This window comes from Lygodium microphyllum, chromosome 7, assembly GCF_053477565.2.
Source record: "Lygodium microphyllum isolate KBCC chromosome 7, Lygodium_microphyllum_v1.1.10, whole genome shotgun sequence".
Lineage (NCBI taxonomy): Eukaryota > Viridiplantae > Streptophyta > Polypodiopsida > Schizaeales > Lygodiaceae > Lygodium > Lygodium microphyllum.
In genome coordinates this window covers 110,320,718-110,346,320 of record NC_141141.1, presented here as the reverse complement: position 1 = coordinate 110,346,320, position 25,603 = coordinate 110,320,718, and the positions used below count along the sequence as shown (strand labels likewise).

The 25,603-nt window shown below is 41.2% G+C and overlaps 1 protein-coding gene across 3 annotated transcripts in view; it reads right to left on the bottom strand.

Annotated features, from left to right (window-relative positions):
- Positions 1-17,560, bottom strand: part of LOC148033822 (transducin family protein / WD-40 repeat family protein) — a 124,134-nt gene extending 106,574 nt beyond the window's left edge. For all 3 annotated transcript variants that reach the window (XM_087681830.1, XM_087681828.1, XM_087681829.1), the window contains exons 1-2: positions 17,346-17,560; positions 17,200-17,227 (exon numbers count right to left, since the gene is read on the bottom strand). In XM_087681830.1, coding sequence (XP_087537956.1) covers positions 17,200-17,227; positions 17,346-17,534 — 217 coding nt within the window. In that variant the 5' untranslated portion in view covers positions 17,535-17,560. The remainder of the gene's footprint in view (positions 1-17,199; positions 17,228-17,345) is intronic.
- Between the last annotated feature and the right edge of the window lie 8,043 nt (positions 17,561-25,603).

Sequence of the window (25,603 nt, the reverse complement as noted above, 5' to 3'; positions counted from 1 at the left end):
TTTTGTTGTTGGTCAAGATGCACGACCTTCAAGGCAAAATGATATTGATCATCAACAAGGGGAAGAGGAATTTGATTATCAGTTCAAAAATCAAATGAGGACAGTAACAAATCTCTTTACTGAATTAGCAAAGGATCCTCAATTCACTCAATTTTTGAAGAAAATGCCAAAGCCTTCTCGTGAAGAAAATGTATGTCGTTCTAGTAGTCATCCTGGTAGTTTCATACCTTCACGACAGCAAGATGCATTGAAGAAAATGCCAAAGCCTTCTCATGAAGTTTCCAATTATGCAAATAAAGAGAAGCAATTGGTACCAACAAGGCAAGGTGTGCAAATGCAAGGCCATCACGAAAGTGCCAATCCAATGGATTTTTGACAGCCGAGCATGCATACAATGATGGGGCAGCGATGATACTTTGGTGGTAGCACTATTTTTCTTGCAATGGTTGGCCAAGGACCATATACAGGAATGTATGGCACTACTTATGGTATACAATAACCGACGCATGGTGTGCAAGGCCCAATGTATTCAAGAATGGCTAGTAATGTGCATAACCCTATGTATGACACCATCGATTTGATACTTGGGGCACAAAGCAACATGTTTAGTAATGCATTTGCACCCCCAAATGCCTATGGGGCTCAAGGAATGAGTGTTGGTCATGCAAATGCTTCTTTCAATCTTGATCATAATGCAAATACAGCAAATGCACCCTTTTTCCAGCAACCAGTGTATGACAACTTGACTCCCAAAGGGGCAGCAAAAGATTATGATGAGGGTGTAAAATGGATGAGGTTTGAGTCCTTCAGTGGTTCACAAGATAGGCTAAAAACTTTGACTTTTATTCAACGGTTCAATGCAACCTATTCAAGGGGAAACTTCACCAAATCCTCTAAGATTCGAAAGGCAGTCACTTTCTTGAAGGGAAATGCATTGCAATGGTGGTCCGCACTCTTAATGCAAGGTAGAGTACTATCCACATGGATACAATTCAAGCAAATGTTTGCATCAAATTGGTTGACTAGTACATTCCAGGTGGACATCATGAAAACTTGGAATAAGCTAGATGCAAAAGAATGCAAAAACTTGGAGCAATATAATAAGAAGTCCAATTCCTCTTCATGTGCAAGTAAAAAGGGATGTATGTGGGCTGCCTAAAGAAATTAGGGATTTTTGCATTAAATCCACCCTGTCTAGCATGTCTCAGCTCATAGAGACTGCTACTACAACTAATGCATTGCTATGTAGAAAAGTTTCAGGCTTCCAAGAGAGTGGGGAGAAGCCGAATAACAAGTTGTCAAAGGTTGAAAAAAGGGGCAAATCTCAAAATCAGCCAGAAAAGAGACCAAAACAACAAAGAAAGGGCTGGAAATCACTTGCAAAACATAGAAAATTAATGGCTGCAAATAAATGCTTTGTTTGTGAACAAGAGTGTCACATTGCTAAGGACTATCCCAATAGGTAGAAAGCTGGAAAATCAGAAAATTGGGGAGGTAAGAGGCCCAAAACATCAATTGGCTTGGTGCCAAATATTATTAGTGATCAGCCCAATGATGATGCTACTAAGTTATGTAGAGCATGGGGCAAAATCAAATATTAGCATTCTTTGATTATCTTTGATAATGAAGCACGAGCCAACTTCATATCTACACATATGGCAATCTGTCTAGGCATCAGAGAGGATAAGATCGCGGACCCGTGGGAGACATCAATATGGCAACCTATCACACCGCTCATAAAAAGCTGTTGGGAATAAAGGGTCACCGTGCCTTTTACGATGTTCGGGTGTGCACACACCCTTACACATATACTTTATATACATTATCAAAAACCTAAAGCAGTACACTTGAGTGATTGTACCCACATCGACTCATGCTCACTATCTCCTTCACTCTCTACTCTACACTCACTCCCTCTCTATGTTGAGAAACAGCTTTTCTTGTCTCAATCCTCACACACTCTCTTCCTTAAAATTGATATCAAAGCAGAGGAGCACACGCTTCTCAAGATGGGCAATAGTCGACAAGTCAATCTTAATCAGACAGTCAGGCATGATGAGCAGGTTAGACAGATGAAGTGAGACAAGTAGCGTCAGCAAGTGATGCTTTTCAGCCCTGAGCTGCAACAACCAGTTGTAATGGCCTGGTGAGCAGGCGATGTTGGAGCCAGGTCGACAAGATCTAGCAAGCACAATCAGGAATGACAAGCAAGCGATAGGGCCACGGCTAGCAAGACGACGACAAGCTAGACAGGTCAGCCGTGACCAAGCAAGTTGCATGCAGCTGGTCAACGGCGTCATTTCGAGCTTCTTGCTCTTTGTCTTTTTTTTTTTTTTTTAATTTGGCAACTTGCTCCCCTCCCACTAATAGGCATTCGCATGCCCACACTGTGTGTAAATTTTGACAAGAAAATTTGGGGCTTTTCCTGGATTTGGGGATTTTGATGCAAAATAGGACAATCTGAATCACAAATTGCAGATTTGGTGCACACTTGCCTAACAAATTTAAGGCTTTTTACATTTTAGTGAAATTTTGTCAGTTTCACTAAAATTTGTGCACATCGAACTCGAGAAAATTGGGGCTTTTGCAGAATTTCATCAATCTATGCAAGAATTGCCTGCTATATGCACTTGGGTACCATGTATTGATGCAATTTGAGCGGATTTTCCTTTGAAAAATTAGGGCTATTAAGCACAATCGTCAAATTTGTGCTTGAGAATGCATTTGGAGCAAAAATTGCAGCAGAATTTTGGGGATTTCACATGTAATTAGTGCATTGGCCTATAAATGTGGTTGTAATTGATTGTGGAGTGCAGTAGCAAACATTCTGGAAATTGATTTGCAAGTCAGAAATTTCTGCAATTGCTTGATTTTCACTGCTGCTTGGTATTGCAGCATACCCTGGTCATTTGTGTGGCATTTGGGCTTGCATTTGCTGACATTTGAGTCAATTTAGTACTGCAAATCATGGTTGGAAACAATGACAACAGGAACCTTTTGCACATCAAGAAGCTTGAGGATGCACACAATTTTGCAATATGGCCAAAACAGTGCTACAATGTCTTGGTGCAAAAGAAACAGGTGAAGCCCATCAAAGTGAAGGGAATAAGACCAGCAAGTATGGAACAAGAAAAGTGGGATGATTTGGATGAGCTTGCACACTCTACCATAGAGCTCTCACTGTCAGACAACTTGCTCTTTAATTGAGAAGCTGAATTCTGGATATGAAATGTGTGGCAAAGACTTGAGGAATTGGAATTGTATGCTCAAAAGAGTGCAGCCAACAAGGTTTATTGGCTTGAAAAGTTGATGGACCTTCACATGAAGGAAGGTACAGCCATGTTTGTACACTTGAACGAGTTCAACTCAATCTTCAATCAGCTGATTGCTTTGGATTTCCACATTGATGATAAGTTCAAGGCTACTTTCTTGCTATGCACTTTGCCTGAAAGTTGGAATACTTTCAGGACAGCTTTGAGTAACTCAAATGCTCAGCTGTTACATTCTAATGTGGAGAGTTCTTTGCATATGGAAGAACTCAACAGGCAAAATAATTCATCAAACAAGTCTTCTAATGCACTAAACACTTGCGGCAGATTTCAATAAAAGGGCAGTTCTGAAAATAGAGCACGCAACAAGTCTCATGGCCAAAATGTGGAGTGTCATCACTGTGGCAAGAAAGGACACTACAAACAAGACTATTTTCAGTTGAAGAAAGAGAAAGGCAAAAGCAAAAACACTGAAAACAACAAGGCTGAAAAAACAAACAATCAACTTGCAAAGAAAATCAGTGTAAAGATAGAGGAGGTAAATATAGTTACTCATGAAAATGACAATGATGGTGATATACTTCTTGCTACTTCTTTGAGTACACATGCATTGACTGCAGATTCTAATGATGACATGCACACTTGGATACTTGATTTAGGTGTCTCTTTTCATGTTACACCACATCATGAGTGGTTTTCTGACTACTACGATGGTGCACGTGGTGTTGTCCACTTACTAGATAACTATGCATGTAAAATTAGAAGTATTGGTCTTCACTCTGCCAATGGTGGGAAATACATGTCCAAAGCTTTTCAAGACTATTGTGACAGCAAAAGGATTAAAAGGGAGCTCACCGTCCCTCATAATCCACCCCAAAATGGTGTTGCAGAGCGTTTGAACATAACCATTTAAGACAAGGTCCGTATAATGCTGTCACATGCTGCTTTACCTCATGGATTTTGAGCAGAGGCTATTATGACAGTCGTATACTTGATTAATCGGTCATCACCAAACAAGTCTTTTGCATTTTGGGGGGGGGGGGGGGGGGGTGGTCCCTCAAGAAGCATAATCGAGCAAGCCACCTTCGTATGCTCACTTTAGAGTGTTTGGCTGCAAGGCATTTTTGTACATTCGCAAGGAAGAAAAAGGCAAACTTGAGCAAAAGTCCTGTAAATGTATTTTCTTAGGATATGATGATGAGGGTGAAATAGTGTATAGGTTATAGGATCCTCAAAAAAGAAAATTTGTACACAACAATGATGTTATCTTGCGAGAAAATGGCAAGCACAAACAGCCCAAAAAGACTAAGGAAGTTAGAAGGGTTGTATTCTGGAAAGATGTACCGATAGAATAGCAAAGACTGCCTCCTAGATAGTAGCAAATACTTGCTATAAATGGCCCTGAAAATGCAAGGAATGATGCTGAAAATGATCTACAAGATATTGCCCATGATGTACCACAATTTCAGTAAAAATGGATGCCTTTGGAACAACTAGAAACAACTGTACAACATGCTGAACCTACAAAACAGCAAGTTGTAATGCAAATTTGCAAGCTAAACAACCAGCAAATCTTGCTCATTGGGTCCATAGGTCGACCAGAATGCAAAGACAGCCAAATAGGTTCCTAGTGTCAATTGTGTGGCTGATTATGTCGTGTTAACAAATTGTGGTGAGCCATCATGCTTCAAGGAAGCAATGGACTAAAAAGATGGCAAGAGATGGCATAAGGCTATGCTGTCTGAAATGGAATCTTTCATGAAAAATGACACTTGGAATTTGGTGCATTTGCCTAGAGGGCAAAAAGTTCTACCATGTAAATGGGTCTACAAAATGAAAGTCACTTCTGGTTCTTTGCCAAAGTACAAGGCGCAACTGATTGCTAAAGGGTACAAGCAAGAACATGGAATTGATTTTGATGAAATGTTTTCTCCTATAGTCAAAATGACTACTTTACGAACCATTTTGGGCTTGGTTGTATCTGAAGATATGGAACTCATATAGATGGATGTAAAAAGAGCTTTCTTGCAAGGTGATCTGCATAAGGAGATCTATATGCAATAGCCTAAGGGTTTTGTTGCAAAGGGGAAAAAGCACATGGTATGTAAACTCAACAAGAGTTTGTATGGGTTGAAACAAGCACCACGAGAATGGTATCATAAATTTGATACATTTATGCAATCTTGGGGATTCCGTAGATCTCAAGTTGATCACTACTTATACACCAAGAAGGTAGTAGATGGCAACCTTATTCTCTTGGTTTTGTATGTGAATGACATGCTGATTGCAAGCAAGGATGTTCATGCTTTGGACTCCTTGAAACAAAGCCTACACAGTAGCTTTGATATGAAGGATCTTGGTGAGGCCAATCATATTCTTCGCATACATATACTCAATGACAGATCGCAAGGTCTTCACGATCTATTACAGCAAGAGTATATTACTAAAGTTTTGCAGTGTTTCAATATGGAGGGGGGAGAAGCCATTGGTGTACCGTTGCCTCCTTGTGTGAAACTTAGTATAGATGACAACCCTACATTTGATAATAGAAAGGGTGAGATGGCCAAGATTCCTTATGCTTCAACTCTATTGGTAGCATGATGTATGCTATGGTTGCTACAAATCCTGACATTGCATTTGCGATGGGGGTGGTCTGCAGGTATGTGGCATATCCTGGTAAAAAGCATTGGGAAGCGGTGAAGGGTATCATGAGATATCTTAAGGGCTGATGGGCTGAAACCTACAAAACAAGGATTGGACTGAACGGTAGGCGGTGTCTATTTATAGACATGCAAGGATCCTCCCAAGACTTGTGTATCTACTTTGGGAAGCAAAAGTCACCAGTTGTTGGCTTCACGGATGCAAACTCCGTTGTTCACATCCTTAATCATTCCCCTACTTTCACTCCAGCATGGTACGGGCCATGCTCCTACCCTACTTCACAGTGCAGACTTCCGTTGATCGAGAATCGCACTGCAGTTCACATCCTTAATCGTTCCCCTACTTCCACTATTGTTGGTATGACTCCTTAGGAGGCCTACTTTGGGTCAAAGCCAGAAGTTTCTTATTTTAGGGTTTTTGGGTGTGACGCCTATGTTCACATCCCGAAGACACAACATGACAAATTTAAAGCAGGATGTCTACACGAGTCGTGACGTTCCGTTCGTGGAGGTTTTAGACCCAGAGGGGGGTGAGGACCACCCTCTTCTTGGAGATCCCGGTCATAGCTATGCCCCAACGACTGTTCCTCTGGAGGATGTCTCTCTTGAGGACTCTTATTCGAATGAGGAGCCTAGTTCCCAACCACTGGATTCACAGATAGCTCCTCCGCTATCAGTGGACCTTCCAAAAACTTCAACAGATAGGGAGCGACGATGGCCTCCTCCTTGTTGGGCCTGTGACACGCTTCGAGATTCAAGGATCGAGGGGGACCCTGAGGAGTGGTGAAAAACCGTAGGATGGACCGGGGAGGTCACGAAGGCACAAGGCACATTCTACAGAGCTTGTTTTTGGCAGAAAGTGATGGAAGTCAAGTTGGAGGCTATTGAGCGGAACAGTACTTGGTACCTTGTGTCTCGTCCCTCTCATAAGAAGGTGATTGGTGTTGAATGGGTCTTCAAGACCAAATACCATAGTGATGGCTCTTTGAACAAGCACAAGGTCCGCCTTGTTACTAAAGGTTTTGCTTAGTGCCCAAGCATTGATTTCCATGATACTTTTGCCCCCATTGCTCGTATGGCAACGATCCGTGATTTTCTTGCCTTGGCTGGTTGTACGACATGGCCTGTCTTTCAATTGGATGTGAAGTCAGCCTTCTTAAACGGTGATTTGAAGGAGGAGATCTATGTAGAGCAACCTTCTGGATTTGGATCCTTAGATGGGAAGGTTTACAGGTTGAAGAAAGCCTTGTATGGCCTAAAGCGGGCTTTGAATGCTTGGAACTAGAAGATTGGCTCGTTCCTCCAGGCAAAATTGGGCTATCAGCGCTCCAGGCCCGATCCAAAACTTTATGTGCACACTTCCAAGGGTGGTCATGTGTTGTTTGTTTTGTATGTTGATGACTTGATTATTACAGGTGACCATGCACAAAAGGTCAAAGAGATGAAGGCAGCCTTACATCAGAAGTTCGAGATGACGGATTTAGGACTTCTCCATTTCTTTTAGGGCCATGAGATTTATCAAACTCCGAGGGGGATTTTCATCTCTCAATGGAGATATCTACAGGAGCTCTTGGTGACTTTTTGAGATGGAGGATTGCTAATCCATTTGTACTCCTGTGGATCCGAACTGGAAGGCCACTTCACACTCAGATTCTCCTTTGGCGCGGTTCTCAGCAAGTGTATTGGCAAGCTGCTCAGAGGATACTACGCTTTCTAAGGGGGACCTCCAACCTAGGGATTTACTATCTAGCAGATACAGGGTCCCCTCTTCTACTACATTTGAGATTGTGTGGCTTTGGAGATTGTTGGAGGAGCTTGGCTGTCCCTAGACTTATCCTACTATTCTATGGTGCAACAATGAGAGTTGCATTGCCTTGGCACGAAATCTTGTATTCCATGCCCGAACAAAGCACAGAGAGATCCAGTACCACTTCATCAGGGAGAAGCTTCTGGATAAGACTATAGATGTGAAGTACTGTAAGACCGAGGACAATCTTGCAAATCTGTTTACGAAGGCGCTTCCCCAGGCTCTACTTCGACAACATTCCAAATCCCTCAGCCTTATGCCTCATCTAGGATCTGAGAGGGGGTGTTAGAGATTGTCATCCCCTAGACACGCACTTTTCTCAGTTAGCCTATGTACATATGCAGTTTTCCAGCCAAGTAGTCATTCAAGAGAGTTTTGGTATGCGGAGCAAGTTTGTTCATCTGTCAGTGCCACATCAGCAGCAGCCATGCACGACACAATTGGACTGTCGCATGGCAATCTAGTCAGACTGCTATACAGTCGGCCAGATTTGCAGCACAGTCAGCTGCATTTAATGCAACCAACCTGACAGTTTTTGGGGCATTTTCAATAGGCTATAAATAGCCTGACACCAGCACACACTCTCATTCATGTAGTTGCAGATTTCAGGACAGAGATCAGGCATATTGCAGCAGACTTTGAGGTGTCCAGCAAGGAGATATTGTCGAGGTCGAGATACGCAAACATACGGACTGCACCCGTGTACATATCTGCATTCCTTTGTATTTAGCATACTTTATACAGCAGATCTTCTTGTTGTTCTCTCTCTCTCTCTCTCTCTCTCTCTCTCTCTCTCTCTCTCTCTCTCTCTCTCTCTCTGTGTGTGTGTTCACCCTACTCTCAGTCTTGGTCCCACGCTTCCACACCGTTGCACTCTGACAGTTGGGAATAAATGGTCACTATGCATTTTACGGTATTCGGGTGTGCATGCACCCTTACACATGTACTTTATATATATTATCAAAAACCTAAAGTGGTACACCTAAGTGATTGTATCCACATCGAGTCGTGCTCACTCTCTACTCTACCCTCGCTCCCTCTCTCTGCTAAGAAACAGCTTTGCCTGTCTCGATTCCTCACACACTCTCTACCTTAACAAAAGCTTCGTTTGTACATTCAAGGATATATGAACAACGAAAATGTGACATTAAAAGTGATATTTAATGTCACATTAAGGTCATAAGTGTGGAATGTGACATTAAAAGGGATATTTAATGTCACATTAAGGTAAATTTAGGGGAACATGCACAAGAATGACCGTCCGGGCTCTTGGGTGCCCGAACGGGGTTAAGGGGAGCCTAGAGAGTAAGGGAGTCCAGGAATAGTAGGACTCCAGGAAGTTGACGGCTGGCAAAGAGATTAGCTTTGAGGGGCAGCACTTATCTAGGCGTGGCTGGGAGGATAAACACACTCGTGCTTTCCATCGTTTTGAGTTTTCGGACTCTCCATCATCTATCATTGGAATTGCCCTCAAAAGAAAAAGGGGGAAGACAAAGGAAAGGACAAGGGCAAGGGAAAAGAAAAACAAATCCATGTAGTGCAGACCTTAGAATTAAAGGGCCATGAAAAGTATAAATCTTTAGAGGTCTTGCACATGGATATACAACATAAGTGTTGTATGTCAACTTCTTTGTGGCAGCCTACTTTTGGGCCACATGATTTACTTAGAGTACATGGATTGATAGCTGGAAAACGGGTTAGAGTCATGATTGATGACTCTGCCACACATAATTTTATAAATTATGCACTTGTCAAAAAATTGAAACTTCCCCAACAAAACAGTGAGCATCAATATGTTGTTCGTATGATGCAAGGCCAAGACAATAAAATATGGGATACAATGGTATCCAATTTGGAAATCGAGATTCAAGGATATAAAGATAAGCTTGATTTCCAAATAATGAACATGGAAAGAGCTGATATTGCTCTAGGGAGGGAGTGGCTATGGGGATTGGAACCATCCTTAAAACGTAGCTATCACCATAATACACTGGAATTTGAAAGGGATGGTAAGACTTTTGTCATTCAAGGTGAACATGAAGTATCTGATAATCCTTTGCTGTGTTCTACTGAAGTTCAGAAGCTGATAAAGAAGGAAGTTTGTGAGGTATATATGCTATGGTCTCTTCCTATACAGAATACTTTTACTTTCTGTAATATAAAGCAACAATTTTCTTATGTTTGCGAATTGAATGTTAATAATGAATTGAACAGTTTGTTAGATGATTTACCAAGTGGCCTTCCACCTGATAGGGGTGAAATAAATCACCCAATTGATATAAATAAGGATACACACCCAATTTCAAAACCACCGTATAGGTTAAGCGAAACACAGCATCAAGAAGTTGAGAGACAAATTAAGGATTACCTGGATAAAGGATTTATTCAACCTAGTAATTCACCTTGGGCTTCACCAATTTTATTGGTAAAGAAAAAAGATGGTTCTATGCGACTTTGTGTTGACTATAGAGCACTTAATAAAATAACGGTGAAGAATAAATTTCCTATGCCCAGAATGGAAGATCTTTTTGATCAATTGCAAGGGGCAAAATTCTTCACAAAGATAGACTTAAGATCAGGTTATCACCAAATAAGAATTAAGGCACAAGATGTTTCCAAGACGGCATTTCGTACTAGATACGGGCATTATGATTTTTTGGTGATGCCTTTTGGCCTCACTAATGCACCAGCTACCTTTATGAAGCTGATGAATAGTGTTTTACGGCCCTATCTAGGACATTTTGTAGTAGTCTTTTTGGATGATATCTTGATCTTTAGTAAATCAAGAGAAGAACATTTGGAACACTTACAATTAGTATTCCAACTGTTAAGAATACATTCCCTTTATGCGAAGAAAACTAAATGTGAATTCTTTGTACAAGAGGTCAAATATTTAGGGCATATAATCTCGAAAGAGGGAATCAACATGGATCCAGAAAAAGTAAGGGCAATTATTGAATGGCCACCTCCACGGAACCTGGAAGAGCTGCAGATCTTCCTAGGTTTATTTGGATTTTATCGTAGATTCATTCGAGATTGTGCCAAAATAGCTATTCCAATAACAGACCAACCTCAAGAAAATATTAAAAAAGCTCAAAATCGAGCTAGAGCATATGCAGATCCTCACCGAAGAGACATCTCCTTTGAAGAAGGAGAATTGGTCTATCTTAAGGTGCCTGAACAAACTAAAACTATGAAAAAGGGACATTGTCCAAAGCTTTCACCAAGGTATTGTGGTCCTTTCATAATACTTAAAAGGGTGGGAGAATTGGCTTACAAGCTCCAACTACCTATTGGTAGTAAAATACATCCAGTTTTTCATGTAAGCAAACTAAGGAAGAAGCTGGGTGATTTGGACAATCTAATCTTAAATTATCATATTGAGGAGTTATTCTATGACCAATCTAATCCACATGAACCAGAAAAAATATTAAATGTTCGTAATAGACGAACGAGGAATACTATTTATCAAGAATGTTTGGTTAAGTGGAAAGATTGTTCAGAAGAAAGCTCAACATGGGAGCGAGTAAGTACTTTAAAGAAAAGGTTTCCCGATTTACAGTTAGACCTTCCAAATATCGTTTTCGAGGATGAAACCGATTCTTAAGGGGAAGGAAATGTGACATTAATGTGACATTAAAAGTGATATTTAATGTCACATTAAGGTCATAAGTGTGGAATGTGACATTAAAAGGGATATTTAATGTCACATTAAGGTAAATTTAGGGGAACATGCACGAGAATGACTGTCCGGGCTCTTGGGCGCCCGAACGGGGTTAAGGGGAGCCTAGAGAGTAAGGGAGTCCAGGAATAGTAGGACTCCAGGAAGTTGACGGCTGGCAAAGAGATTAGCTTTGAGGGCCAGCACTTATCTAGGCGTGGCTGGGAGGATAAACACACTCGTGCTTTCCATCGTTTTGAGTTTTCGGACTCTCCATCATCTATCAGAAAAGTTCTTTATTGCTCCACTTGAGGGTTGTGATGTCTTGCTTGGTATGCCATGGTGCCATCATATGCATGCAATGATTGATTCACATACTAAAGTGATCACTATTCAACATAAGGGCAAGACCCATACTTTAGATGTAAAGTTGAAAGGGGAATCCGTCCCTATTGTATCAGCTGCTACCATTTCTAAAGTAATGAAAAATCACCTTTCAACATACTTGGTTTTTACTAAGAATAAGATTGATAATGAAAATGTTGGGAACATGTCAAAGTTAGAGAAGGATCGCATTTCATTTCTAAAAATGTATGCTAATTGCTTTTCTCAATCACTTTCAAGACAGCTACTACTTGAAAGCCCAAGAGATCATGGCATAGATCTTATCCCTAGAAGTAGCCCACCTAATAAGCCACCCTACAGGATAAGTGCAGTCCAGTAGGAGGAGATTGTGAGTTCAGTGAATGATTCAACCCATCTCATCTTCCTTTTGCTCTCCAGTGCTTTTGGTACAGAAAAGGGATGGTTTATGTATGGCGTATGTGCATTGACTATCGTGCTTTGAGTAAAATCATAATAAAGAATCTGTTTTCGATCCCTCAGATCAATGATGTTATGGATAGATTGCAGGAGGCAATCATATTCAGCCGTATAGATTTGAATAGAAGATATCTTCAAATACGCATCGAAGGATGTGCCTAAGGTAACTTTCAGGATATCTTTTGGATTGTATGAGTTTCTTGTCATGCCATTTGGACTTATGGATACTCTTGCTACTTTAAATCAGACGATGGATCATATCTTCAAGCAACATAGGGGATTTGTGGACACCTTTAATGACATGATTATCTACTCAAAGAATAAGACATAGTTGTATTCAATAAGCTACATAAGCATAGGCTGGTCATTAATGATAAGAAAAGTGAATTCTTTTCATATGAAATCCACTTTTTGGGGCATATTATATCGGCTAATGCTATTTGTATAGATCCTACAAAGGTTGAGGCAATACATTCATGGCCGCATTTGAAGAATGTAGAGAGATCCGCAACTTTTTGAATCTATGCTCCTGTTATAGAAAGTATGTACGTAGTTTTGCTGAGATTGTATCTCCATTGCATGCTTTGTAGAAAAAGAATGTATGTTTAGATGGACAACGGTGGAAATTTTAGCATTTGATAAGCTAAAAGAAAAGTTGACTTCAAATTCTATGCTTGTGTTACTTGATCTAAGGAAGTCATTTGTGGTTTAGTGAGATGCATACAGGAACACAACAGCATTGGTGTTGTTTTAATGCAAGATGACCGAGTTGTAGCTTATGAGAGCCATCTTCTTCACGATGCAGAGAGGAATTTATAGGTCTATGAAAAAGAGCTCTTGGTTGTAATTTGTGCACTGTCTACGTGGAAACATTACTTGTTAGGGGCTAATTTCATAGTGCATATATATCCTTGAACATTGAGGTACTTTCTAACACAAACAAAGTTGTTAGAGAAGCATATGAGATAGGTAAAGTTTCCCTCTAGGTTTCATTTTCACCTTATACACATTGATGGTAAAAGGAATGTTATGACTGATACATTGTCACGTAAGCCTTAAATTTCAACTATCAATATGGTTTATCACACTGAGTTGGATGCCATGAAGGATCAATATGCTATTGATTCGGATTTTTCCAATGTGTATGATCACCTTTGCAATGGCTAGAGGCATGAGTACTTTGTGCTTAAAGATGGCTTTTTTATGACATATGAATGACTGTCTATCACAAAGCAATTGAGGCTTAGCAGTGGTCATTGAGAGTTGTGCTCCTCCTCAAAGTAGTGGAGCATTTCTTTTATTGGCCAGCTTTGAGACATGATGTAGAGTAATTTGTTAGGACATGCATCGTATGTCAAAAAGTGAAACATGATAGGCAAAAGATGTCAGGTTTGTTGCAGCCCTTGCCTCTTTCAAATAGGCCTTGGTAGAGCGTTGCTATGGATTTCATCTTTAAGTTTCCTAGGATACCTATAACAGGAATGGTGGGATATAGACTATCATTTGCAAGATCAGCAAACAAGCCCGTTTCATTCCACTGAGGAAGAAGATAAAGGTTGATCATATGGCACATTTATTCTTGCAATATATGTTTAAGTATCATGGTATACCAAAGTTGATTGTCAGTGCTTGAGATCCTCAGATGACCAGTTTATTTTGAAAGGGTTTGTTTGAAAATATAGATACCATGCTGAAATTCTCATCATCCTTCCATCCGTAGACAAATGGTCAGTTTGAAGAGGTAAATTCCATAGTGTTAGATCTTTTGAGATGTTATAAATCAAAGCATAAGACAGTGGAAGTAGTATTTGCCATTGGTAGAGTTTGCATACAACAATACGATGCATAGTTTCACTAGCAAGGCTCCATTTGAGGTTGTTGAGTACCACCTATCTTGCATACTAAAGATAAGATCTTTGAGGCTGATTGCTATGTGGAAAGCTTGGATGCAACTTATACAAAGATAAAATATGCACTTTGGAGATATCAGGAAAAGTAAAAGATAGCTGATCGCATAGATATGCTTTGCACTTTCCAAAGGATGATTATGTACTATTGCATTTTGAAAAGCTAAGGCTAAAAAGATGAAAGGAAGAGAGAGGTTGTATCCGAAGTTGAATACAAGATACTATGGGCCCTTCCAATTGTTGGAGAATATTAGTGATTTTGCTTATCAGCTGAAATTACCTCCACATTGGCAGATTCACAATGTCTTTCATGTCACTTTGTTGAGCCTTCTCATAGTGATGTACCAAAGGATGTATCTACTGAAATTCACCCTAAGGTTAAGAAGCTTGATGAGATATTGATACCTAAGCAAATTTTGGCACACAAGGAAAGAAATATCGAGGGTAAAGTTTCTAAATATATTCGGTAAAGTTTTAGAACTATTCACCGATAGATGCTAAATGGATGAAAGAGGATGACTTGGCAAACCATCCTTAGTTATTGCCGCTTTACCTTAATGCTTTTCAATTAGAGCCAACTTAGATTGAGCTTAGCAAAGCACGGGTCCAAAGCAAGCAAATGCGAGTGGAAGGGTTCTCTTTCTAATTTAAGTATGATTTCAAGAATATTTGTTAAGATTACGCCTCTCTTTCTAATTTAAGGTTCTCTTCAAGCTCAATGACACTTTGTTTGTGAAGGAAACTGCTAGGGTTTGCATTGAGGACACACAGAGTGTACAACCACAACAGAAACACAAAGAAACAGTCACAGACACAGAGGCCAAAACTCAAACCCTAAACACAAAACTCAAAAACTCAAACCCTAAACTCAAAACTCAAAACTCAAAACTCAAACACAAACAAAAGGAGGGAGAGAGAAAATGCAACTCTGAAGTGAATGAATGTTGTCTGGAGCAGTCGCCAGCAGCTGAGAGCTGTCACCTACAGCAATGGACAGGCTGAAGATAATGTGGCTGCGGTCAATGATGGCTGGACAGCAAATGGAGGCGGCGGGCTGTAGGCTAGAAACCGGGTGCCAACAGCAGCGGAGGGTATGCGGGCTGGTGTAACCTACAAACAAGGATGATGGCTGAATGGGGGCAGCCTGTCTATTTATAGATGTGAAAGGGTGCCCAAAAAATTAGGATTTCTACTAAACTCTCTCGAACCGCTCCTTGTTTTAGGGTTTCAACTGAACTCTCTCAAACCGCTCCCCGTTTTAGGGTTTTACTCTAAAAGAGCATTTTTAGTGTGTTTTGGGGTTGTTTAAGAGACTAATCAGCAAGTAATGCATATTTTAGCTCAACAGTTTTGTCTTCATTGTCCCACCCTTAGCTATCTCACATTATAGCGGTACCCATATCCCCTCTAATACAAAGATATTCTCTCCTATTCACTCCAACTCCAATGAAGCATATTCCTACTATAAATACTATTGTCCTTTTTACCTACACACACTCCACAGCTCTTATAAACACTTCAAGTTTAATGACACAAACTCCAATAGTACATATGTACACCTATCCACACTCCCACTATAAATCTCACTATCCCTTACGTCTGCACTCGCACTACAAATACCATTCTCCCTTACCCCTATACAATTTAACTCGAAAAGTAAATACACTCTTATCACGCCTATACACATCTATACACACTTCCACGCACCTATACACATCTATCCACATTCCCATTATAAATATCAGTCTGCCTGACGTCTACACACTCCCACTGTAAATACCATTCTCCCCTACGCCTAAACACAATGTAACTCCAACTAGATAGCACACTCACCTAACACTCTTCTATGTGGATGTCAGATTTACATATGCCCTTTTTCCATTGATTCTACCTTGGAGATTGGCTTCTCTACCTTGGTTTATTATTGGCATGGCATGGTTTACTTAGATTTTGCTAAGAAATTATTCATTTTGATGCTTCGTTTCTTTGTACACACTTTCAATCTATCTATATGATTATTATATATGGGTGCATAGGAGATATTTAGGAGTATTGGGAGAATTATGTGAGTGTTTAAGAGTCCTACCATTATGAACAACCGCGGCCCAAGTCATGTTTCATGGTCCCATGATCTCCTCCTGTTTTGAGTGGCCAACTCATCCACCACTGGCAGTCCCTAGCCCCATGCATTCTCTCTTATTGTCTCAATGGTGCATACTCTCAAGGTCTCCACGTATAGATTCATAGTTTTCTATTCATAATTAACATAAGAAAAAAGAGCTCATATCTAATAATTAATATCATCGTTTAAATTTTGCATAATAGGACCTTATTGAACTTTACATTTCTTAGCTTATAGAGTTATTTCATATGCAACATATTTATTTTGGATCTTTATTGCAACTTATGAAAGATTGTAGATAAGTAATGATTCATATCCCCTTCGTAGTGATCCAAAGGGTCAACGTCAAAGTCGTCAAAGACACTACAATAGTTCATATCTCACGATACCCATAAGTAAATATAGTTCGTAGTGCATAATAGCAAATAAAAAATTATTATACATAATAGCACTATGAAGAGGATGTGAATTATTACTTGTCTACAATCTTTCATACATGTGCATTGGAACTTTGCCTTGATGAATGTACCAGCCAAGAGTTCATAGGCCCTAAACCCTAAACCCTTCAAGGTGCAATGTGTAATTCATCGTGGATGGTCTATACCTCCTCTTTGCCATCACCTTATGAGCTAATCCTTAGAAATTAGAATTCAAGTCGATTGGTTTTGACATTCTTGATGTACATGATGTAAATTGAGAATCAATGAGCATTGGGCACAATGGAAGTGTGGATGCCATTGGTAAATCCCCTGGGACAAAGTATCCCAAGGTCCAATGCTTTTCCGCACAATTAAGCAGAGGGATCAGATAAAAAACAGAATTAGACAGCACCAAGAGATTTGCCCGGGGAAAAAAAATTTCTTAACTAAGACAGATGATCACAGTAGAGCTGAGCCATAGTACTGTAAACAATGGCCTAGGGAAATAGATTTTAGAGGTAGAAACTCGTACCTACAAATACAAGGGAGAGCTTGGAACACTGCAGGAGAAACAAAATAAGGAGGCGAACAAAAAACAATCAGCAGAGGATCGAAACAAGCAAATTGTGTGTGCGCGTGTTTATGAGAGAGAGAGAGAGAGAGAGAGAGAGAGAGTACATTGTATATTTGGAAAGCTTTGCCCACACTGACGGTGACGAAGGTCTCTAATCCTCTTCTTTGAACAGCGAAGGGGGTGTCGTCTGTGATGTAGCCGATGGCGCGGTAAGCTTCAAAGATACCCATAGCGCTCGCGCTCGCGCTCGCTCGCTCGCTTTCTGTCAGAGTCCTAGAAAGCTTTAGTCTCATCCAAGGGCATTGGCGCGCCAACTTAACAATCCCCCGTTTAGCGATGCTAACACATATTGTTTTATAAATAGAAGTTAAAAGGAACTAGGCTATGGATTCTAAAGTTATGATCATTAAAGCATATTGAAATGATAGGTATGAGAAGAAACAATGATTGAATTGTTGTAATCGTAGCAAAAGCAACTTACCTAGGCCATCGGCTTAAGCTTCTTATAAAACAATACGAAAATCCAATGCTTGGATTTCAAGTTCATCAAAAGAGATAGAGTTCTGATATGAGATCTTCAATAGAGTCAACAAGGGGTTTCCTTAGGCAGCTTCTGAAAACAAAGTCATTCCTTCTGGACCAGAGGAACATGATTGTGGCTACTAAAAACAAACTAATGAGCTTCTAAGACAACTTGTCCACAGCTATTGGTCACTAAAGAGGGCTACCATGAATCCAAAATCAAATCTACATTGTGCTTTCCCAATCTATTGCTTATCACACTACAGCAAAGTGGGGACATTCCCATAAAAGATGCTTCTCGTCTTCTTCTACTCTTCTACAAAATGGGCACATCCTAGCCCTAAGCGGGAGCTTCTTGGTGACAAGCCTCCATCGCAACAAGTTGAGGACTGAAGAAGAGGAAGGCTTTCCACAATCTCTTAAGTCTGTATTCCCGGGTAGAGGGTTTTGCCCTATGGCAATGCTTGCGCCATTTATCATAGAGGGACATTGGGATAGCTAAAGAGGGGGAATGAAAGTCCTTGCAAGTCCTTCAACCAAAAAGAGGTTTGCCAACAACACACTGACCAAAGATTCCAAGAGGGAATTGGGATGAGGGGCCACCGACATGGGCTAGACCTCTCTTAGGTTGGCAAGAACCTACTCAATCCATTGGGCCTCAAATGGAGAGAGGGAAAATTGAGCCACCATGGCATCTAACAGGAGCCATTGGTTAGAATGAAAGGATAGTATGGCATCTAGCAAGTCTCAAGAATGGATTTGAAAGGCCACCTTGGGATTGTTATGTAGGGAAAGGAATAAAGCCAGATATATGAGTTCGGAGAGTGATCTCCATGCCTGTTAGGGACTAGACTCTAAGTGGATTGGGTGATGGTTGACTACTAATACCTCACCAATCCATGTGCAATGCTAGAGTGTGGGAGCTTGATTAGGGAGTGGTAGGAGCATAGGATGTCCCACCAATTAACTTCCAGCCTAGGTGGCCATGAACTTGGGCTTCTTGGAGCCAGAGTGGAGGATGAGTGCCCAAGGTTGCACCCCATTAGCCCTCTTAAGAATCTAAAAGTTGAGCTTGCCAACTTTGTCCTCTAGAGGCTCAAGACCAACACCCACATTAGCTGTGTCCAAGCATAGAAGATCCCATCCAATTTGATGATATGAGGGAGCATTATTTCAAGTCCATAGGAACCAATGGAAGAGTTTCTCCACCTATAGCAAAGCAAAAGAGTGAGCCCATGTATACTATAGATGAGGTTAGAATACTCTTGATGATAGTAACCTTGTCTACAACACTCAAGGGGACAAAGGACCATTTGCTAAATTTAGGATGTGATTTCACTTTGAACCAATCAAATCTTTGCTTCATGGGTGAGGCCAACCCCTATAGGATCACTAAGCAAATTATCTCACATGCTCTTATGACCTTGACGCCATAGGCCACTAACCATTCCTTAGGCTCCTTCCATGAGATAAGGACTGAGCCTGTTTTAGAGCAAATAATCACTAATGTGGACAAGGCAACAAAGTCCAAGTGACCCCAAGAACCCATCCATTGATTACTTGTTAGTAATGACTATCAAAGCATTGTCATCAACAAAAAATTTGGCAATCATGGAGGTTCCATTAGGGAGTGGCAAGCCCCTAATAGTTCCATCCTAGAGCCTCTTATTGATCTTGTGTAAGAGGGATCCATGATCAAGGCAAACATGAGAGGTGAGAGGGGGCAACCCTAGCAAATAGATCTCCTAAGTCGGAAGGGTCTACAAAAGTTGCCATAGATATTTTAAGAAGTTGAGGCATTACTAAATAGGGCACTGACCATTCCAGAGAAGACATTGGTTCCTATTCTCCCCATGTTGTATATTCTCGGATCTATGGTTTGTTTTTTCGCCAAAAAGGGGTCGCCGACATCCCCTTATTAGGCGAAGAAAACCCATAAATCCAGTTGGGCAAAAACTTACTCTCGCAAGAAATGGATCACTAGAAAAAAAATTGTTCGGTAAGGGGCTATCGGCAACCCCTTTCTAGGGAGAAAAATTTACACACATGCCCTCTCTCTCTCCCCCCCCATTGTCTCAACTAATTAACAAATATTTACTTAATTAACTTTACGAGTGAAAGAGAGATATATAATTTATTTTAATAAACAATGTGCATATACATTCCAAAAATTTTGATTTATATTGCACATTTTTAAAAAACTAAGTCTAAGGGTGACCAAGACACCTTTGATGAACTGCTAGCTCACATGGTCGTACACTTTGTTGAGGTCCATGTTGACTAGCATGAAATTAGTATGGTGGGTGATGGCATAATCCATGGAAAATACAAGATTAAGAATCACATCCTGAATTTACAACCAAATATGAATCCATATTGTTTGGGGTGGATGATACTAGAAAGGAGGTGTTTGACTCACAAGGCTAGTGCCTTAGAACAAACTTTGTAGGAACAATTAAGCATTGCGTGAGGTCTCCAATTGGATACCTTGGTACACAAGGGAGACTTTAGAGCTAACTTGATTAGTCCTTGATTGAATGAGTTGAGCATCAAACCAGATGATTTGAGATGTTTAAGCATAGCCACTAGGTATTTGCTCGTAGTAGGCCCACATCTTGCCAACCTTCATGCTATAAATAAATAAAAATCCCTTATAAATAATGGATATTCTAGGAGGAGAGCTACCTTGTGGGGGATGGGGGTACTGAATTTTGCCTATAAAGAATGGATATTCCAGGAAGAGAGCTACCTTGTGGGGGATGGGGGTACTAGTATCCTCTAGGTATGACCAAAAGCAAGCATCAGAGTCTTCTAGGTCAAGGGGTTTAGAGCCCATGATTTCCGCCAAGTGTTGCTTGAAAATGCACGTGATAGATTATTTGTCAAAATGTAAGATGCCATTATGGTCCTCTATAGCCAAAATTATATTATTCTACTACTTTAGTTAAAGTGAATCAAAGAAGAACTTGTTTGGGACATCACCCATCATCTCCCACTACCCCTTCAACTACACCTTGGCTGCCTAGACAGAGTAGGATTTTTGTATCCTCGTGAATTGCCTCACTTTGAGGAGGACAACTTGGAGAGGAGGGTCATCGTGGGCTTCTTGGAGTGCACTTAGAATGCAATCGTGCATGTAAGCAATTGCTTCAGAGTCCCTCCTAAGTCAGGCACCTACTTTCCTTTCGAAGGCCTTGGCACAAGAAGTTAGTGCATCAAGACACCTCTACTGATGGAAGTCAGGGGTGATCAAAGAATCTCTGGGAGTGGTCCAAGCTCTTTTTAGCTTCCCCAAGAAATGCCTAGTTTCTTTGGAAGGAAGTATTGAATCGGAAGGGAGGGAGACCTTGCTTAGTTTTCCCTATCACAACAATTCTAAATGTGAGTAAAATTGCAAGATGATCATATGCTCTTACCTCTAAGAGGACACGGTAGATAGGATGGCTACCAACCCACCAACCCTCAAATGAGGCATAGAGTTAGTCAAGCTTACCACCTCTCTATGTGGAGCCCCTGTAGCAATTATGCTAAGTGAAAAATGTTGCCTTTTCATCAACAGTCATGATTGCTCCATCCCTAAGTTTGGATGCTTAGTAGGAGGCCCTCCCATGAGTATTACTCCATTGAGATCATGCATCCACCCCTATGGGATTGGTCAGCATCACTGCATATCATATTTCAAATGCTAGCCATGAGGTCTTGGTAGCCTTGGAGATGGGCCTTCAGAATTTTCCATTGCTTAGATTGGGTAGCAAAGACATTTGAAGTGTAAATTGAAACTAGAAAGAGTGGCTCCCCCTCTAACAGTCGATTTCCACCGCTATCAAGGCACCCTTTTTGAGACCCCATGCAAGTTTGGGTGATAGCTTATCTCTAACTAGCATATGAGTACTATCTCTTCCTCGACTAGCCAAGTCTAAGACAAGATGAAGCTAGGAAAATAGAGTTTATCACATATCTTATCCTCAAGCTTAACCTCCCAGAGAGCGATGGCATGCGTCTTGTATCTCTAGATGATTCCAAAATAGAATCTGCTTGCGATGGTCAAAGCAGAAGCCTCTCACATTCTAAAAAAGGAGCTTGATCTTTGGGGAGATCCTATGGAGTTCAACACATGACATCAGGAACATCTTGGAATTCATGATTTTCGATTGGGGTGTAGAAGTTCTCGTTGACCAATCGGGTCCTTGCATGTCGCTTAAGTAATGGTTTGATCGAGAACTTACTACTACCTTTCTTGATTGCACCACTTAGAGTTTGATTCTCTATATTATTGCAATCAATGAACTATTCGTTATTACGGGGTTGCATGCCAAAAGTCAAAGGTTTGTTTGTGCTTGCATGTAGATTTTGTGGGGGCTTGGGAAAGGGTCAAGACTTGGGGCAAAGGTCTTTGATGGTAGGCTTAGGGCCAGTAGTAGCTTCAACTTGTTGTGCTTACATCTATGGTAGGTCTTTGGGTTGGGGATCAGTAGTTAGAAGGAGGGGCTTTTGAAGTGGATTTGAGAGGGCAAGCACGAGCAAAGTGACAACTGCCCTTATAGTTATAACAAACATTGGGGAATGGAGAAAACTTGACATCGAGGAGGAGTTCAATACATGTTGCATCTTGTAGATGAAGGAACTCTTGTGGCTCATTTCAATAGTCCCATAAGATGCAAATTTGACATTCACTCTGAAGTAGGCCCCAAGAAGTAGACACATAAGGAGTGTATCGCACTTTGCCCATAGTGGAGGCAATGGAGAAGACTTCCACATCAAACCATGGTGGAACATCTGCAAATGTAATCCAAATTGGGCATTCATGGAGGACGACACTATGCAAGGAAAATGAAGAGGACCAAGGAAGGGCATAGACGAGGTTCCCTTTGTATCTTACTGACGAAGTGAGCATCCAATCACTCTTAGACTTTGAGCCTAGAACATTGAGATAGAAGCCCTTACCAATTAAGGGAAATTGGAGTAGAGAAGCCTTACCTTGGTAGGTAGCATTGAACCAATGAGAGAATTCATCCTCGAGGAGGCCTTCCAAGGGAGTACAGAAAGACGCCATAGATGATCAAATTGATTTAGCTCTATTTAACTTTGTCGAGGAAAGGGCAATGTCAACCTTGTGAATCCTTGCTTCCTACCCTACATTGGACTTATACTCCTAGTTGTGCATGACTTGATATCATTTGAGCACTTTCTCCATCTCAAACATGTTCACCTCATGAGCTCTCAAGGCTTTGTCTATAGTCAGGGAGACGAATGACATTCTCCTCTATCATCTACTTTGTTTACTACTGCTTGACTAATATCATCTACATGCAGGTCAAATCAACATGTAACATGCCCGCTTGTCCGCTTGCGGGACACATCTTAACAATCCATCGGGAGAAGGGTCTAGAAGGCTCCGCCTGGCACTCGCAGGGAATGATATAGGGTTTGCGATCTAGGTCTCCCCGAGGCTGCCCCGAGCGGAAGTGTCCAGCCATTCCCACTTGGGATCGACCTGAGGTCAGGGTTCCTTTCCTATCAGCAAAGTCTCTAAGAAGGAGCTAGCGTCGAGCTCCAATTGTACCACCTTTCGTAGGGACAACATAGACGAAGCAGTTTCAAGCTGCACTTGGTTCATGGAGAATGGGAAACGAGAGGGATGCGAAGCTCAACCTCTCTGCCATACGGCATAGTCCCATTCCTTTCCCCTAAAACAGAATAAACCGAAAATTCTACATCTACTAACGGGGAGTCTAGGTCTTCATTGGCTTATTATCTCATCATTTGAGAAAAGTTACCAGCTAACCGGGACCACCCTTCCGTAGGACGGACCTAAGTCACGTCCACCACACTTTCCTCAATTTGCTTTAGTTATCTAATTACCTAACACATTACGTTTTGACATGCAAAATCAGCCTCCTTAATTAAACAAATTAATCATGGGTTCCTTCACGTAACTTAAGCACTGACACAAAAACAATGTCAAGGAAGTTCCTTTTTCTCAAGTATCTGTTCTTTATTTATCATAATTCCGGATTACATCCAATATCATGCCCGAAGGCCATCCCAGCAATCTACAGGATCGTTGCTCCAAGTTCCACCCGTAGACTAGTACACGGGCCTCGAGATCCCATCTCGAGTCACGTCGGCCTCTTGCACGGGATTCAGAGGCAAGGGATTTACAACTAGAGCCTCCCCTGGCACCCAAGCATCCACCCGCTCCAAGCAGTACCCACGGAGAGACCTCGCGCAGTGGGTTAGGTCCATATACCCAGCGCGGTTAACAACCCTCTTAGATAGGGCCAGGCAGATAGTCGGAGGTAATTGTTCATGCCTCTCTTTCAACCTGAAGCATTAAGTGTTTTCCTCGAATCAGTTCCTTGAGCAGAGAGATCAAGTAATGTACCTAAGTACAAGCACGAACATTTCGGAGGTCGTTTGTACGACCAATTGCTAAGGTGTGACTCCTTTTTTTTCGGATGCTCCCAGCATCCGATCTTGGGTCTTTTCCACGTCTTGGCGAGATTCCAATAATTCCAAAACAAGATTTCGTAAGCAATTGGCCTTGGTAAGATTACTTAATTTTAACTTGCCCTTTTTCCTTTAGGTTTTACCTTAGGATATCTTAATCCCTAACTCATGCATTAGCTGGTCAGTCAAGGCAACGGACATGCCTTATTCGCAACCTAACCAAGGGTAGTCTCTAATTCCAACCAAGCTCAGTTAACACACACGGCAACACATGATTCTTTATTCAGACTTCCAAGATGCAGCCTAGATTCATGCGATCCTTTTAATTCTCTTGGTGCGGTTCTATGCAGGATTTCCCAATCAACCTTATCCATCATGCACATTGTGCGTTTAGTATAGTTGTACCTCCTAAACAACTTTTATCTTTCTTTATTCCTGGCAACGAGTACTTAGTTTCAATGCACTAGATCACATGTGATTTGAAAGTCAAGGGTTTTGTCTAACGATGCAAGTATATCTCATGGACAGAAAATAACATTTCATGTGTTTCTTTTAACCACGATTGCGAAACGTGAATTCTAAATGGCTATTCATGCACTGAACTGGTTAAAAAGCTATCATTTTATGTGAGGTAAGGCGATAACCTTATTATTTTATGCATAAAATCTTATGCGAATTCAACCTCTACCGTTTCACGCATGCAACTTAGTTCCTAGAGTAAACAAAACCCTATGCATGACATCAATCCTTTCATCCCTTCCACGAGAAATAATTCCTAAATTAATTTTTTAACCCTTAGAACCTGGGCTTGATTCGTGTGTGCTGCATTGGTCGTTCCGCTTGCCCCTCCAACATTACGAGTGCCCTGGACGCCTACGCTTCCTGCGACTTTCTTCTTGGGAGCCATTCATCTTGCGGAGATTGGGCAGTCCGGACCTTAACGGGTTCGGGTTGATACGTTTGGTTGGGAAAGACCACTGGATGGGGTTCGTTGCCGAGAGAGTGGTTTGGGTGACTTGTAGCGGTTACTCTCTTCCTCTCTCCTTTTCTCCTCTCCTCCTTTCTCTATCTCTCTCTTCTTCTTCTTCTTTTCTTACTCTCCTACTCTCTCTCCCTCTCCTTCTCTTCTTCTCCTTCTCTCTTATTCCTCTACTCTCTCTCACTCCTTCTCCCTCTCTCCTTTCCCTTCTTCATCTCCTCTCTTCCTTCTCTCCCTCTTCTTCCTCTTCCTCTACCTCTCTTCCTCCTCCTTCTCTTCTCCTACTTCTCTCTCTCTACTTCCTCTTCCTCTACCTCTCTCCTACTCCTTCTCTTCTTCTACTATTCTCCCTCTACTTCCCTCTCCCACACCTTCTTTTCCTCTCTCCTTCTCCTTCTCTTCCTCTTCTTT